The 16,815-nt window shown below is 44.1% G+C and overlaps 1 protein-coding gene across 1 annotated transcript in view; it reads left to right on the forward strand.

Annotated features, from left to right (window-relative positions):
• LOC119169675 (ubiquitin-like modifier-activating enzyme 1) overlaps positions 1-16,815 on the forward strand; it is a 50,459-nt gene that overhangs the window by 13,027 nt on the left and 20,617 nt on the right. Inside the window, exons 11-18 of the mRNA XM_075885652.1 lie at positions 2,606-2,710; positions 3,762-3,842; positions 5,135-5,287; positions 7,289-7,454; positions 9,622-9,818; positions 12,311-12,375; positions 14,997-15,048; positions 16,037-16,183. Coding sequence (XP_075741767.1) covers positions 2,606-2,710; positions 3,762-3,842; positions 5,135-5,287; positions 7,289-7,454; positions 9,622-9,818; positions 12,311-12,375; positions 14,997-15,048; positions 16,037-16,183 — 966 coding nt within the window. The remainder of the gene's footprint in view (positions 1-2,605; positions 2,711-3,761; positions 3,843-5,134; positions 5,288-7,288; positions 7,455-9,621; positions 9,819-12,310; positions 12,376-14,996; positions 15,049-16,036; positions 16,184-16,815) is intronic.

The following is a 16,815-nucleotide window of genomic DNA, read 5'->3' on the forward strand; positions in this document are numbered from 1 at the left end:
GACGTCTTTACTGTACAAGTTGCAGCCGTACTGGCTTCTCAGCATTAGACCACTCCTATACATGATTGCTTTGAAATGAGAGCGCAGTATTACAGGGACAAGCGCTTGTCCCTGTTTTTCTGTCCGCGACTAAGTAGTGCACTCTCATTTCAAAACAATCATGTATCACCAACTCGCCCAGTCAACCATAAAGACTCCTATACATTTTTCAAATAGGGCTCCTTGAGCCCCGCCATATACCTCCCTCCCCCCCTCCCGCTGTTCTGTCGTAAAAAAAAATTGACAGATCCCACGTACCTTCGGAATCAATGTTACGCGAAGCATGCGGATGGAAGGTGATAGTGTTTTATTTTTTATTGAGTTAGACTTCATCATGTGGCGCTAAATGTGTGTACAAAGCCTCGCACACACATAGGTTAAACAGCTGCATTTGTTTTATATTAGCAGTTGCTTACAGTTGCGTAACAATGTCAACTGCAACATGGATATTAGCAACACCAGACGTGGTAAGATAACATGAAGCACAGGTGCTCGCGAAGATGGTAGCCCTGGACACTGCTGCATAAATCAACTTCAGTGGAAGGCACCTAACTACAATTGACGTTAATCCGACATGACGGCTGCATAGATAGATAGATAGATAGATAGATAGATAGATAGATAGATAGATAGATAGATAGATAGATAGATAGATAGATAGATAGATAGATAGATAGATAGATAGATAGATAGATAGATAGATAGATAGATAGATAGATAGATAGATAGATAGATAGATAGATAGATAGATAGATAGATAGATAGATAGATAGATAGATAGATAGATAGATAGATAGATAGATAGATAGATAGATAGATAGATAGATAGATAGATAGATAGATAGATAGATAGATAGATAGATAGATAGATAGATAGATAGATAGATAGATAGATAGATAGATAGATAGATAGATAGATAGATAGATAGATAGATAGATAGATAGATAGATAGATAGATAGATAGATAGATAGATAGATAGATAGATAGATAGATAGATAGATAGATAGATAGATAGATAGATAGATAGATAGATAGATAGATAGATAGATAGATAGATAGATAGATAGATAGATAGATAGATAGATAGATAGATAGATAGATAGATAGATAGATAGATAGATAGATAGATAGATAGATAGATAGATAGATAGATAGATAGATAGATAGATAGATAGATAGATAGATAGATAGATAGATAGATAGATAGATAGATAGATAGATAGATAGATAGATAGATAGATAGCCGCTTTGCGAGATTGCTGCTCAACGCCGCTTTGCGAGATTGCTGGACTGGCCACGTTTGTATGCCGAAATCCGAGCGCTGCGGTGACACCTCAATGACAGGGTCTGCGGAGTAACTGCCGTCATTCTGGACCCTGTACTACAACCCCCCAACATGTGTTTAAGTTTCACTGGTCCTTCCTGGCGCGGTTTGCGCGTGTCTTTCTGACGTTTGTCCTGATATGTCCGTTTTATGTAGACAAGGTTAGGGAAGGTTTTCGTCTGAAGATGTCTCCAGGTGATGGCATTCCTTCTGTTTAGCTTTGGACTTTGCGGTAGGAATATGCTTCTAGCATTAAGATATACGTTTGTTATTTCATCATAGCCAGTGACCTTATCCCGTTATTCGCGAGGTACGTTATTCGCGAGTACGCGAGGTACATTGTACGAAAGGCATGTCTCGGTTCGGTGCGACGGGTCATGTTTCGCGCCGTCAGGTGGGCCGTCTCGTTTTAATTCTGGAGCGTGTCACGTTCCCTGGTGACGTGGGCGGGATACCACACGAGAGTCAGAATTTTTTTTTTTTTTTGGGGGGGGGGGGGGGGGCTTGCTCGCTTTCGCCAGAATGGCCGGGGCTTCTTTGGAAATTCTGCCTATAGCGTAACTTTTTACAGCCGTTACGGAGTCGCAGAGGATGATTTGGCATTCCTGATCGGTGAGGGCCAGTGCGATGGTCACTTCCTCCGCTCTTCCGTTCCGTGCGTACACTGCATGCGATTCTGGTTTAATATTCTGAGTATTTATGACCATTGCGATACTCAGTTGCGTCGACAAAACGCGAATTCCTTTCCCCACAGAAAAAAAAAGAAACAATGCCTCAGCGCTTGCCGTTCTTCTGCCTCGGTTGTAGTCGTGGTGCACGTTTCAGACATCTGCCACCGTAATAGTGTCCCCAATTCTGTATGGGATTTGAACTTTCTGGCCGCGCTGGTGGTGGCAAGGTATGCCTAGCTTTTTCGCAATTCAGTCTTCCCGTCGTGGCTGTCAACATACGTTCAAGCTGCAAAATACATTGTACTTCGGCTATTTTTTTTTTCAACGTGTCATTTATATCCAGCTGGGTCTAAACCTCGCTGCTCAGTGATTCCCGGAGGCCCAGATCAATAGTGTGCGTTTTTCTTTTTATTTTCACTTAGCAGGTAATAATATATTCAGGACGTCGTTTAATTCCTATAAACATGATAACATAAATGTCCTCCCCGCCCAGCGTTCTCAGTGTGTAGTGTTCTCATGGTGCCCTGCCTCTTTCTGACCAACAAAACTTTGTTCTTTATTTCATGCAGGCGTGCACCGGCAAGTTCACTCCTATCCACCAGTGGTTCTACTTCGATGCCTTCGAATGCCTCCCACAGAAGGCCAGTGTTCCTGAGTTCTGCGTCAAAGAAATGGTGAGCTGTATTTGGGGTCACGTAAGCTGTGTATTTACAAATTGACCAGCAGTACACATTCAGTGAGGCAATTTCGCTACACTCAAACCTCAATATAACGAACATATCGGTAATAAGGAAGTAAATGAAAAATAGTCTTGCAATAGATTCAGTGTTAGGAATTACATTTGGAACAAATTTTGGAATATAACGAGTTTATTTTCTTGTAAGATTCGACTGTTTTAATGATGTTTAGTGTATTTCCATTCTCTTTTTCAGCAGAGTTGTTCATCATTAATAGCCACTAGGAGACTTCACTGACATGTTTCAGTAATTTAATGGGGTATAAACAAGCTAATGTTATGGTGCGAGCCTGAAGAAATGATAAACGGAAGAGAAGTTATACAAACAGAAATAATTAGGTGCCCGGATCAGATTTCATATTCTTTCATATTCATATTCTTGTTTCAGAACATGAATTTGCCCACCACAGTGCTGTATACTTCCGCAAAACGTCAACATGAACTTTCATTGCGTTTCCTTTATTGAAAGCAGCCGTCAAGCAGCAGTCACTTATAGGGACACCACGTGACGTTAGCCGCTCGCATATTGGGGACTAACGCACGAAGGATGACAAGGCACACTTGACAAATATGGACTTCTATACTGCAATACTAGCTGTGATTTCGTGATCTGCGGCTCCTCGCCCGTGTTTAAAAACGTGTTATTTATCTTAAAGAAGTGTGTTTAACAGGCCTGAATGTTGTTACGGCTGGTGAAGTTGGCAAATAACGTGCGTGCATTTATTACTAGCGCAGCTACCGAACAATCAGTTTTCTAAATTTTGTACAGATGCCATATGGAATGCCTACTAGTATATACCAGAGCTCCTGAAGGTCGTCCTAAGGTAACCATTCTTTATTTGCAGAAAATGAAGGCACAAAATGTTAAACGGCAATACTTCCTGCAATAAACTTTGATTTATTTTGGGTTATAGAGCTCTTCTGTCGATACGTGTAACGTAACAAGAATCGCGTGGAATGTTTTCCTTTCTTTTTCTTATATTTTGCAGGAACTTACGCGGTACGGTGCGCAGGCCTGTGTGTTCGGTTCGGATGTGCAACGCACGCTGTTGTCACTGAACTACCTTGTGGTGAGAAGCCAATATCTGAGATTCGTTCGTTCATGCACAGCGAAATTTGCGAGGCGGCAGTCGCAGATGAAGCGTAGGCGTCACGTTGTTGCCGATAGTGACCATCGTGAAAAGGAGAGGAGAAGAGCTGTAGATCCCCACCGATTCGCTTAAAGGGGATGCGCGAGCATCCACTTGTGCCCCTCCACTGGTAAATACACCCCTACGCATTCGTCGACGTGGTTCCCTGTTCCTACGGTATAGACTGCTACCCCCGGACCGGGTATGCGTATGTGCTTACCTCGGAGGCCCGAAGTTTTCGACACTTTAAATCAATATCTTCCATAAGCATTATCGAGGTGACGGAATGCCCCGAGTTTTAACTAAGTCATATGCGTTCACCTGTTTGTTCCGTTTTTTTTTATAAATAGTGAAAGTGTGTCTCTTATGTGTCTAATTAATAAGTTTGTCCAGTGTGACTATTCGTATAGGCAGTCACTGGGACCGAAGAACGGGCACAGCAGAGAAACGGCAGAGCGAGCGCGAAACATTCAAGCCAGGAAGTTATCCAATAAGGGCCGAATTCTAGTGGTGCTTTGTCGTAATACAACCTTTTTATAAGTATCAGCCTAGCTTTTCTGTGGTGCAGTCAAAAGAGCTTATTTATTCGTGGTCGCTTAGATAAAAAGTGGGCAATGCAAACTCTGGATTATTTACAAGAGCCAAGATCTGAAAAAAAAATGCAGCATAGGCTCTCGTGATTTACATATGAATAAGAGAGAAGGCTTATTGTAGCTAAAATGTTTGTCATCACTTGTATTATACAAGGTTGCCATCAGATAAGTAAATCTGCCGATCAAAGAAGCGTCCTTGATAGCTATCTGAATAGTAAATTGGGTATGAATTATGACCTGCATCGAGATTTATTACGCTACAAATGTTCGGGTGTGTAATGTCCAACCTAATCGGAGGTAGAAATATCAACCTTCTGAGTAGCCAGCCAGTACTTAACACCATCATGATATCGTGAAAGAAATGCTTTGGAACATCATCGACTGTGTGATTTTGGCAGCAACAAAGCAGTGTGTTTTGTGGCTGTCATACGCCCATGGCGACTGATACTTAACAAAAAGCCTTACTCAATTTTAGCCTTCAGAGTTTTAAAAGATTGAGAGAGAGACAAAGCGGTGTGGTTGTCGCATAAAAATGCAGCTCGTTGCTTAAAATACAGGAGACTTCTCGTTCTAAATTACAAACCTTGACAGGGCTTTCCATGAGCAAATCAGCGTCATATTTTACTTCACATGTCACAGGTCGGTGCCGGGGCCATTGGCTGTGAGCTACTCAAGAACTTGGCCATGATGGGTGTCGGGGCATGGTGCGGTTGCATCTACGTCACGGACGCGGACAAGGTGGAGACGTCCAACCTGAACAGGCAGTTCTTCTTTCGGACTGAGGACGTCGGAGTGAGTTGCCGTCTGTCGCCATCAAATTTCGAGTGTATGTCGATCCCACGTTGTGGGACATTGTAAAAGTCGCCAGATAGGGTAGGAAAAGTAAGGGTATTTTAGTTTCTTGAGAGAGTAATCTCTGAACCAGCGGTAGGCCCTCACAACGAGCAAGCAACACAGCTTACTAGCTGACTGGAGCGTAGCCAGAAATTTTTTTCTCGAAAGAGCGGAGGGGGTGGGGGAGGTCATTATACTTTTAGAATGTTCGTGCATGCTCTTGTGTGTAGGTGCGCTTCTGTAATCATACCAAATTAACATATCTTGAGGAGCTTGATCAGCCTGACATGCCCTGGCATACGCCAATGCTAGGTGAGGACCCTGGCCCGATTGACAAGCTCTCCTGACCAACGAAAGAGCAAGCGACGAGCAATGGTGTGCCCCAGCAAGCACTCTATTTCTTTGCAACTGCAGGCTTGGCAGCAGCCAGGAGTTTTTACAGGAGCAAGCGAAGTTCATCGCTTACAGAATGCAGTCTTTCTATTCTAGGAAGCACTTAATCCCATCCACGCGCTGAGCTTGCGATAAACCAGCTCTAGCTGGTTTTCTCAGGCTTGGGCAATACACTTCGACAAAGGCCCTCAACACATCAGTGATTCTTGCGTGTATTTCACCACCTCCTCACGCCACTTCATATGTTCAAAGTGATTTCGGGTAAATCACATATTGTGATGAAGTAGGGAAAACAACTGGTGTTCTACAGGCCGCCCGCCGCCATGGTATGATTACGAAGCAGCGAGGACTCCAGCCTACAGTGTTCACTACCCTTGGAGTTATTTTAACGTTTACCTTTAACGTTCATGGGTGTTCTTACATTACGCCCTCAAAAATGCGGCCGTTGTGGCTGGGAATGGAATACGCTTCGCCAAGCTTAGCAGCGCACCACCTTGTAGCGGTGTCACACGTGCTCTTTTTATCACGATCACGCCGAATCTGAATCGAATTTCTTTGTCGTGGTTGATTCCTTTCCATAAGGTGCACGAGAATCATAGTTGTGAAATTTAATTTATACTGCACTTAATCGCAGTCAGCAGAGCACTGTGTGAGACCGGTAATGCGATCATAGCGCAACTGGAAAGAAATTGGTTGGACGATATGCCGTGTGTATAAAGCTGGAAAATAAAAATTCATGTACTAAATTGGGAAACAGGCAGGTTCTTCAACCAACGAGTTTATTGCACACTTGCAGCAGATCAGAAAGGTGCATTAAAGCTCAAGTTGCGGTATGGTCTTTCTTGTCTTACCAAAAAACAAAAGACCGGGCGAGTACGCGACGCGAAGAATCTCCTTAGAATTAGGCCCTATTTTTCGCGCACCTTCGGTATTTTCATTTATTGTTCTTCGGTATTGTCACGGGGCAAAGCACTGCACGGGACAACTCCTAAGCTTTGTTCTTGATTTGTGTTTTATTAGCCATACATGCAGTGTGCGTCGATAGAGAACTGTGAATTGCGGGAGCCTGCTTTTATCTACAGTAGTAGTCAGCTGGCACCCGTATGGTCTGGTTCAAACTCACATCGGCTAATAATCAGCTGTCTCACCTGTTCTATGAGAAATCCCCATTGCTTTAGTGAAGGACCGCCCAGAGATATATTTGTCTATTCAAAGGTTCTCTTTCAAAATGGGACCTCGTGGTTTGACTTTGAAAGTAGACTTGTGGCCATCTCTTCCAAACTGAGAAAAACTGGGGGATTCATGGAGGCTGCGGGGTTCGAATCCGGCGCCTCGTGCATTGCAGCTGAACGCTTAGCAATTTTGCTGAGGTAGCACTACCTAAAAGCCAGACCCCATGGCGTGAAATGTTTTCACAAAATGAGAGAGGGGAAAGCTATCTTCGTGCGAGTCGATTACCGCTTGCAACTTGTGCGAAACAGTTGAAGTTCAATATCGCCCTAATATTCGGGTTCAGTGGTTCCGATTATTGACTTAACTTTTTTTTTTGACGTCCCCTCTGAGCAGCACCCGAAGGCAGTCGCCGCCGCGGATGCCGCTCTGCGAATGAATCCAGAACTGAATATCACTCCTCATGAGGACAAGGTCGGACCGGAAACGGAGAGCGTCTACAACGACATGTTCTTCACGGATCTGAACGGAGTGGCCAGCGCGATAGACAATGTCGAAGGACGTTAGTATATTGGCCTGATTACTACGCATGTGTAAGCAAAGCTGTCGTGAAAGTATGTTTTTTGCAAAATTCGTTATCTGTGGGCTGTACATGCCCCTGAAGCATTTGGTAACCGATTGTCAAGGGGTAATTTAAGCGTTGACGAACATCAAACTACAAGCACTGAACAAAGGGGAGCAAGTATTATTATACTCCTCTCCCCCTTCCCTAGTATTAGCGTAATTTAGCAACCTTGATAAGCTGCTGCGTTACGTTAGAGATATCTATAAGGACGCTCGAATGAGCAATGCTAAAATAAACGTTGAAATAAACGACAATGTGTCTCTCAATCTCCACCGTATGAACATGAAACCTACAAATGTTCTTCAAACAGATTATCAGCTGACACGCACGCCTTGTTTAGTTGTTGGTTGACGGGAAACAACTACAAAATTTCACTACTGTTCAGCCAGTTAAATATGTTCATCATCAGAAAGTTATTAAAATATGGTGCTATAAGTATACTTCTTTTTACAAGCAATCATTTTGTGCAGGGATACACAAAATTAACTCCATAGAACGCATCGAGCCGAATGAAGGGGAATGATAACGACAGTAATAACGCGTCGTGCCTTTCACGTACGACATCACTTACCTTATCTGGTGTTCGCTCGGACCAGATCTAAATATCATACATAGCCAGCTTTATAGAAAAGAACATTGGAACATACATAGCTTTTGTACTTCAGGTCTGACACAGAGGTTTTGTTAACTAGATACGTGAAAAAAAGTGCCGCCATATCCACGAAGTGAATGATGATGAGTGGGCGAAGCTCCGGAGGTAAACCTGGTAAACCATGAATCCTCCGTACATTTTGCCCACTCGATTTTATTGCAACGCTCCCCCTAGCGTACGTCGCCGCACTATATCGAACGATGACACGCGCCATATGTGGCATCATTCCTATTTTATAACACCTCGCATCTTTCATAATCAACTACACGTACCGCCGTCTAGTTTATAACATCTTGAATCTTTTGGATGGACGGACGGACGGACGGACGGACGGACGGACGGATGGACGGATGGACGGATGGACGGATGGACGGATGGATGGATGGATGGATGGATGGATGGATGGATGGATATGGCTGTACCCTTTAGATCGGGCGGTGGCTGGCGTAATACTTAATGCCGTCAGCTACAAGTACCGCCATCTAGTGAACACTGCAAGAACTGAACGAGAGGTGGCTACATACAGGGGACGCACAGCCCACGCCCTAAGGAGCTTCGCCCCTAAAAAACACCATTACAAGACATATGTGCATGTCCAACATGAGTTGTCATCGATGATATACCCTAGTTTTTTTCAAAGCGAAACTATGTGGTGTAAAGCATTTTTCATCGACTGATTTGCATTACGTCGATTCACACAGTGCGTATCTGCCGGCATTTTTTTTTCAGTGTACAGAGAGGCCTAGTGAGAGCTAGCACACGTTTTCAGTGCTTTTAAAGCAACACAATATTAGTAACGCTGCCGAAACTGGCTACTGTCACATCGGGCTCAAGCCAAATATTTTTTTCCCCGTCGTCATTAATGGGTGCCTGTGGGACACCCGTGCGTTGTGAATGTAAAACATATGTATAAAAAAGGCGTCTTTTTGTCAGGCAAATCTAATCAAACGTAAACATTTTCTTTTCATTTTACTAATGCTCTCTAAAGTCACCAGGTCGATAAAGAAAATTATCTTAGCCACAGAGCAAGGAAAAAGAGAATCACCTTCCCAACACCAACTGTTGACTATGCTCTCTATATGGTTAGATTGCATTGACGTCACAAGACAAAACACCTGGGCCAGAATAGGGAACCGTATCAATCCCTTTACGAGTTCCAGGAGAAATCCAGGAGCTCTTTTCCTGGAGTTTTCTCCTTTGCTGCGTCTGTGGGAACTGCAACACACTGTGCTTCAGCAAGAACAGTTCCGAATGTTCAGCCAATCGGCTATGACGTTAAAATAGTTCATACAGGGCGAAATCAACACGCTAATAAAGTACTTGTTGACAAATTGGGTGTTTGCTGTTTGACACCCCTTTCACAGTTTAACTACCCGGCACATAGGTTCGGGCACGCAGCCAGTAATGAACGACAGCATGTAAGGCTACAGGCGTATGAAATGCGTCGTGCAGGTCGCTACCTAGACCGCCTATGCGTGCGCTACTGCAAGCCACTGGTAGATTCGGGCACCGAAGGCACCAAGGGCAGCGTCCAGGTGGTCGTCCCATTCGTGACCGAGTCCTACACGTGCTCCCGGGACCCGCCCGAGACGTCGGTGCCCCTCTGCACCATCAAGTACTTTCCCAACAAAGTAGAGCACACTATCGAGGTACTCTCGTTTTGAACTTCAGGGGATATTCTAGGAAAACACTAAGTGGCTCAAAGCAACACCTGGTTGATTATTCTTGAATTTTATTGTTGCGAATGATTGGCAGATGTACCTGTTCAATGCGGGGGGAGGGAAAGGAGGTTCCAAAGGTGCTCTCACATCCTCCCCTGTTCAGGCACCTCTTGTTACCAGCTAATAGCATTCTACACACGTACCATTTGTCTGGCAATGAATCGTGGGTAAATATGCTTTGTTATACTTTTGATAACGACAAGTTCAGATTACGTGCCTCGCCCAATTCACAGAGCTGGCTGCAGCACCACCCCCTCCTCCCTCCGGCCGATGCCGTCAGTGTCGTCTTTATACCGGGATATGGCGAACCCTCGCCTATTTAGAGCCCCCTTCAGTGTCACATTACGGCAAGAGTGGGGTTCTTTATATATATAACTATATATATATATATATATATATATATATATATATATATATATATATATATATATATATATATATATATATATATATATATATATATATATATATATATATATATATATATATATATATATATTGCTGAATGATAATGCATTAGTATAGGTTTTTATTTTTATAAATGACACTAATATTTGCTTGCTTACGCCACGCACTTCGTTTGGCTGCCGCAGATCTCATTGTATCGCTAAATATTTCTTGATAGAAATAATGTCGCCGTAAGTTTTAGAAGCTTGATACAAAAAATACACACTCAGGTAAAATGATGCTCCACGTGTAAGGCAGCAGTTAAAATGTCCGTCAGCATGTCGCACTCTGCAACACTTGAAGGCAAAGCCTGCTGCGCACCGTCGCGCTTGGTTAAAGAAGTAGATATAACGTTATGCCCCTGACACACGGGCACCCTGAAGTCCTTTAGACAAGGGGACATCTTGCCGAAAGGCGTTCGGGCACAGTGACACACGACAAAGGAGTAACTCCTTTCCGGTAAAGATCCTTTTCGCAAAAGCAGATCCCGCATCTACGTTTCTGGCAGAAAGGGAGTACTCTTGCATACAGTGTGCATAGTTTATCAATAGAAGAAAACGTGTCGCAACACTGCGGTGCCCTGTCAGTATTTTTTTGCGCTGAGAAAATATTTTCAATTTCAGCAGCAGTGCAATTTGTTCAAAAGTGAAGGCCTATAGTCTGTCCATACTCTCAAACGCCTGCATTAGGTCACTAGCGCGATCATGTTAGGGTTGGCAGTGGCAGTTGCTGTGTCGGGCTCACTCGAAAACACTGCTTAAAGTGGCCGTCGCCTAATAACCCTAATAACAGCAATGTGTCTTCGAACCAGCGTTCGTTGCGCACATTGGCCCAACTTTCGCGCTTGATGGCTCGGGGGGACAGTGCGGAAGCAGTCAAAATGAAGCTGTTTATGACGAGTCTTTGTTTGAGGCTCATCACTCTTGCCTTTGCAGCGTTTAGCTCATTTTTGATGGAGCCGAGGGCGACAAGAGTCAGGCCCACCTCAACTGTTGCTTTATCTCTGTGTCTGCGCTGAGACATCGCAGGACCACGATGAAACGCGGCACGCCGTCACTGACCCAGCTGGACGCAGCCATGTAAAAAGCACGACAAAAACAAAAACAGCAAAACACCGACTGTTCATAGTCACCAGACGAAATTAAGTTGCTGCTAAAAACGCAAAAAAGTGAAAAAAAATACAGGTATGCGCATTATAAGCCACCAGACAATAAAAAAAAACGGTTTTATGCTCCGGCGTCGCTGAATGTGATGTACATGCGCAGATTCTTTTTAATATTTCCAATCTTGCTTCTGCTTCCACAAACAGCGCCATTTTTTCTGCAGCGTTCTTCTGAGCCACCACCTAAAGCAGTAGTCCGGTGCCGTGTGTCATCAGCGCCACTCCTTTCTGCAAATAATCCCCTTAGGTGACAAAAGGGGTTTACTTCAAAGTACTTTACTTTTGCCCGTGTGTCACGGGTATTAGACTCTCGGCGCACAACAAAGCCGCATTACTCGTGACCATTGACGAAGCTATCGAGTATGTCACGTGATTACGCGAGGATGTCAAAATTTTGCGGCATGTAACGTCGTTGTGACGGCACATTACGTCAAAATTTCACGTCGTCCCAGCCACAGGTCACGTGGTTTGTGTACGAATTGTTACACAATTCACAATACACAATTGTTACACAATATTGGCGGTGTTACAGTCAAGGAACCACTCTGCAAGACATCTAAGGCTTTCTCAATCAATAAAAAAGGCGCAGGCCGTCTTACCTGACTTTCAGTCGCACACGTGCACAACTTTCTGCCCATTCAACGGCCATTGTTAACCGTCGTAATTTTTGCCTCAATTTATGCGAGGGAGAATGTGTTGACAGGTGGCTTACCTCACTGAAAAACATTTGAACCCGCAAGAATCACAGCCTGTGAGTGAAAGCAAATGAAAACGAGGAATAGGAAACATTTCTCTTGTTTTTATTTTTCAGTGGGCACGTGATGAGTTCGAAGGCCTCTTCAAGATGAGCGCGGTGAATGCGGTCAAGTATCTGAAGTGAGTAAGGCGCATTCGGGCTTCCGTCGCTTTTCTTAGTCGTATACGGTGCATAATATGAGAGTGAATCACAAACGGAACATCTCACGCAAGCATCTTACGAAAGGGGCCATGCAGTGCTTTTCCAAGTAATCGTCGAATGGGTTCATTTAAGTAGCTTATTGTCGCACGAATCAACTGCCACAAAAATGCTTAGAATGCCTAAAGTACTACAGTGATTTGCCGCACGCTTCAAGCGTGCTTTCTCTCCTTTCGCACCAGCGGGCGTGCTCAAAGCTACACAGGGATGACAAGGTGCCAAGATGATGCGTCCCTTCACCAGCCCGCCTTTTGACCTAGTGTACCTTGTTTCTTTTTTTCTTCTAACGCACGGCTTACTTTCAGTGCCGTCGTGTGCTTGCGCGCCGGAACGTGGTGACACACCATGGCGGGCACAGCAATTATGCAGTCGCGATGCTCAAATAAGTGGAAGGATGTTGACTTTGAACTGGAGGCGCAGTCATTTGGGCTTCTGGCATTATTTTTCGAGAAGAGAGATTTTCTGCTCTCAAACTTCGAGAATTCATTGTGAATTCTAAGTCATGGGCTGCGTTGTAACGATTGTCTAGCGTATTCTCGGCAGCCTCGACTACGGATCAATGGTGTTGTCTCACCATGACAACTTTGATTTTCGATATCAAGATTCAAATTATCACTCAAAATTTCGAAAATGATCCTTTTAAGAAATTTAGCTTTTAAACGTCCACTGTATTGGCACATAGTGACCGCCAGGCCTCTTCCAAGGCATATGATTGTCATGTCATAATAACGAAGCTTGATTACACGACGAATTTCAAGCAACCAAAGAGCCATACTCCGTATACTGGGACGAATGCATGTGCAAGAAAAAAACTTGATACGAAAGTCACACAGTCTCTTTGGCATTCACTTCTTTCTTCTCCTCTTCTTCTTTTTCGTGAATTATAATGATCTTCCTCCCACATCCTTCATGAGTTAATGTGAGCACCAACACATCTTTGATATTCGAACCGAGTTACTACGTGCATCGATTAAAATAAGAACAAGTTAACTTGGCATGTTATGTACGGCTTGTGAATATGATAGCACTACAGTGACACCACAGTTTTAAAATTCAGGCCTTCTAATTTAACGCTATTTTCGAACCGCTAAGCAGGGCCTAGTGATGTCTCAGCCAGGCTCGCTTCGGCGTACCTGTTGCTTAGGCAACTATAAGAGGAGTCGCACCAAGTTGCTGGCGTGAAGAAGACGAGTCTGCATGTCAAAATATCTGATGTTGACACACGTTTCATTAGGCAGCTACAACCTGAGAATAAATGCGAGCTTCCCCCACCTGAACTACGACGCACCTGCCATTTATTTTTATAAGAGGGTCGTGCTAGGTGGCTTCCGTTTGCTCGATTCTCGACTCCTGATGTAAATACTATGCATACTAAGATTCAAGGTTGTCATCCCTTGCTAAAATATGGTATTTGGCTGAGAGGTGTTGGAATCTGCTAACATTTGGCAGGTAGTTCAAGTTTCAAAGTGGAAACTCACCCCAACTATACGTGTGTATAGGAGAACCACGTTCACGAAATACGTGAAAGGTGCTTGACTTTATGAAAAGGAGCAAATGCGACTGGATAGGGCGTCTGTTCAAGTGGAGACTACGGGTAGGAGAGCGACGAGTGTGCGCGGACCTTATGTAGAATTCCAATGGTAGATCCAGATAAACTTTTTCTGCTGTGAGCGGAGCAATCAGACTCCAATGGCGGATTGGGAGCGTGAATTGTGTGTTTCAATGGCAGATTGAGAGCGACCGCAGATCACGGATTGCCCCATGGAGCAAGAATATTTGCTCCACGAAAATCGTCGGATTTGACCGGAAGTTCAAGTGACGTATTCTGTGCGCCCACCTTTCATCCAATCACCGATGGCTGTCCGGAAAACGCTTCGCACTCCATTCTTGCACCCTCTCGTCCTCCCTCGCTAGATTTACGCTCACCAACAGCTGCCGTCGAGGCGCGCGTTCCGATTGCAGATTTGGCGAAAACAATCCGCTCGGATCTGCGTGCTCCATTCGCGATCCGGCCCAGCACTCGCGATCTGCCATTTAAATTCAAAATTAATTTTTTCCTGGCAGTGACCGACAATACGTCCTATTTAGTGAACATTGGTTAAGTACAATAATTAATGCGCATGTTTCCCTCAGCCTAATTGTCAGTTATTTCATTTAGCTGTGCTTAGAAAGGAGCACAAGCCTCAGGAAGTTATTTCCGTGCTTTCTGTCATTTGCTTGGGCAAGTATTACGACACGATTAAAAATCTGACAGCCCTGCTGAAACATTCCTTTCACCGTTACGATGGTTTCATTAGTTGCCGTGAGATGCTTGCAGAAATATATGTTGGATATATGAAAATATATGCACTATGTATGAATTCCATGAAGAAATTGTAAATATTAGAATGGCGTAAGGAATGTTTCAGAAAAGATTGCTGTTGTCTGTTTTAGTACTTCATGGCTTGTGTGTATCCGAAAGAAACAGGGAGTAAGTACGAGTGAGCGAATGGAAAGTTCTGTCATGTTATTGTGAAATAATTTCTTCGTTGATGCCTTTCAGAAATCCCCGCTTTCTCTCCGCCGCTCAAAAGACCCTGCCCCTCATGGAAGAGGTGAGCATTTTCAAAATGCATTTTAATTGTGAAAACAATTAAATTGACAATAGTGGCGCATTTCTGTCGTCGCCGTCATGTTATTTATAAAGCACGAATCCATGACATCACCCCTTGCATAGAATGTCCTATGTACAAGTGAAGGCTTGTGAAGGCTGCTGGCAGGGACGAACCACGCCGGCCGGCTGCGTCATACACGAACGAGTATACGAAGAGACGATAAGGGTCGGGCGTGGATGCCTGCGCCGCTTGGTCAGCAACGGCATGCTTTGATCAAAAGGGTCAGTCCGCGAGAACTTTCTCGACTGAGATCAGTAGGTTGCTAAAACTCTTGTACGTGTTGGGCTCTCATGCACAGCTTAGCGTTGAAGTGGCAGCCATCACGAAAACCACTTCGCTTCCTGAGGCTGCTGTGTTCTCTTAGGGTAGAATTATGCCAGATCGTATCCTCAGTGAGCTGGATATACTATCATCACTTCGTATACCATACCCATTTTTTATTATCGTATCCATGGCTTTGCCTGTAGCGAAGAAGCTTTCTTTAAGTGCTCAACCCTTTGAGCTCGGCTTGTCCATCCATCGTCTCGAGTCGCATGGTCAGGCAGTGATCAATACAGGCCTAAAACAAGGCTGCTTAATCTCAAAACCAATCCGAAGTAATTTTACAATGCAAAGTGTTCTAAACTACATGAATAGCTACGAAATTAATTAGAATCATTTTTCTAAAACAACGAGAAACACTTTTGCAACATGAGGCTGCTGCCGGCGCGGTGCAAGGCAATGTCACCACCTCGGAAAGTGCTCAATTTACGAGGTGGAGCCGTTCATCCGTACGTACGTCTTTCCATCAGTCTGTCTGCCTGCGCGGTAAATAACGTCTTGTCTATGTATCACGTTTCGACTAAAGTGGTGCCAGCGTGGTCATTAATTCGCGTTATCTTTTGTTGAGCAACAAAATTCGAGCTCTGCCGCCGTGCTTTCGTTGCAGGTTGACTTGCTGCAAGATCTCATGAAGATCCTGGTGGAAGAACGGGCTTGGGTTTTCGACGATTGCGTTGAATTCGCCAGGCTTCGCTTTCAAGAGCAGTATGACACCAGGATCAGACAGATGCTAAGACATCACCCCGAGGAGCAGGTACGCATTCTGTCATGGAAGGAGGGGGGGGGGGGGGATGACAGAAAACAGGCGTATTTACAATAGTTGCAGTACGCAGTAGTGCGGGCAAAAACAACCAAGATGGCGAAAGCAGACACCACCTAGTCCTTCGTTCATTCACCCTACAGGTGAGCGACACATAACAGTATTATTATAAGTACTAAGTTTATAACTGTAACAGTTACTACTACACTTTACTCAAATACTACAATTGTCAGCCAAGATTTCCATGTCCTGGTCATCTGCTCGTTTCATGTGGTTGCGTCCGACGAAAGCTGGCCCTTCTGGCAAGGCCCTTGTTCATTTCGTGTATTGAAACATTTTTTGGGCAGGATGATTTTGTCTAGTCAGGGGGACTTTTAGAGGGATGACTCAGTGCTTTCCCATAGTTGAGTACGAAGTACTATAAATCGTTAAACATTTTTCTAAGAACGATGAGTTGCGTTGTTAGCCTCAAACCAGCCTTGTACAGGCTGGTTTGAGGCCTACGGGATGGCTTTATGCTCTCCCATAGTAGAGTACCTCGTACTTTAAATCGTTAACAAATTTTTCTAAACACACAAGTCGTGTCATTAAATCCAAATTTGATGTAAGGAAATATTCAGTTTTCC

Source organism: Rhipicephalus microplus, chromosome 2, assembly GCF_043290135.1.
Source record: "Rhipicephalus microplus isolate Deutch F79 chromosome 2, USDA_Rmic, whole genome shotgun sequence".
Lineage (NCBI taxonomy): Eukaryota > Metazoa > Arthropoda > Arachnida > Ixodida > Ixodidae > Rhipicephalus > Rhipicephalus microplus.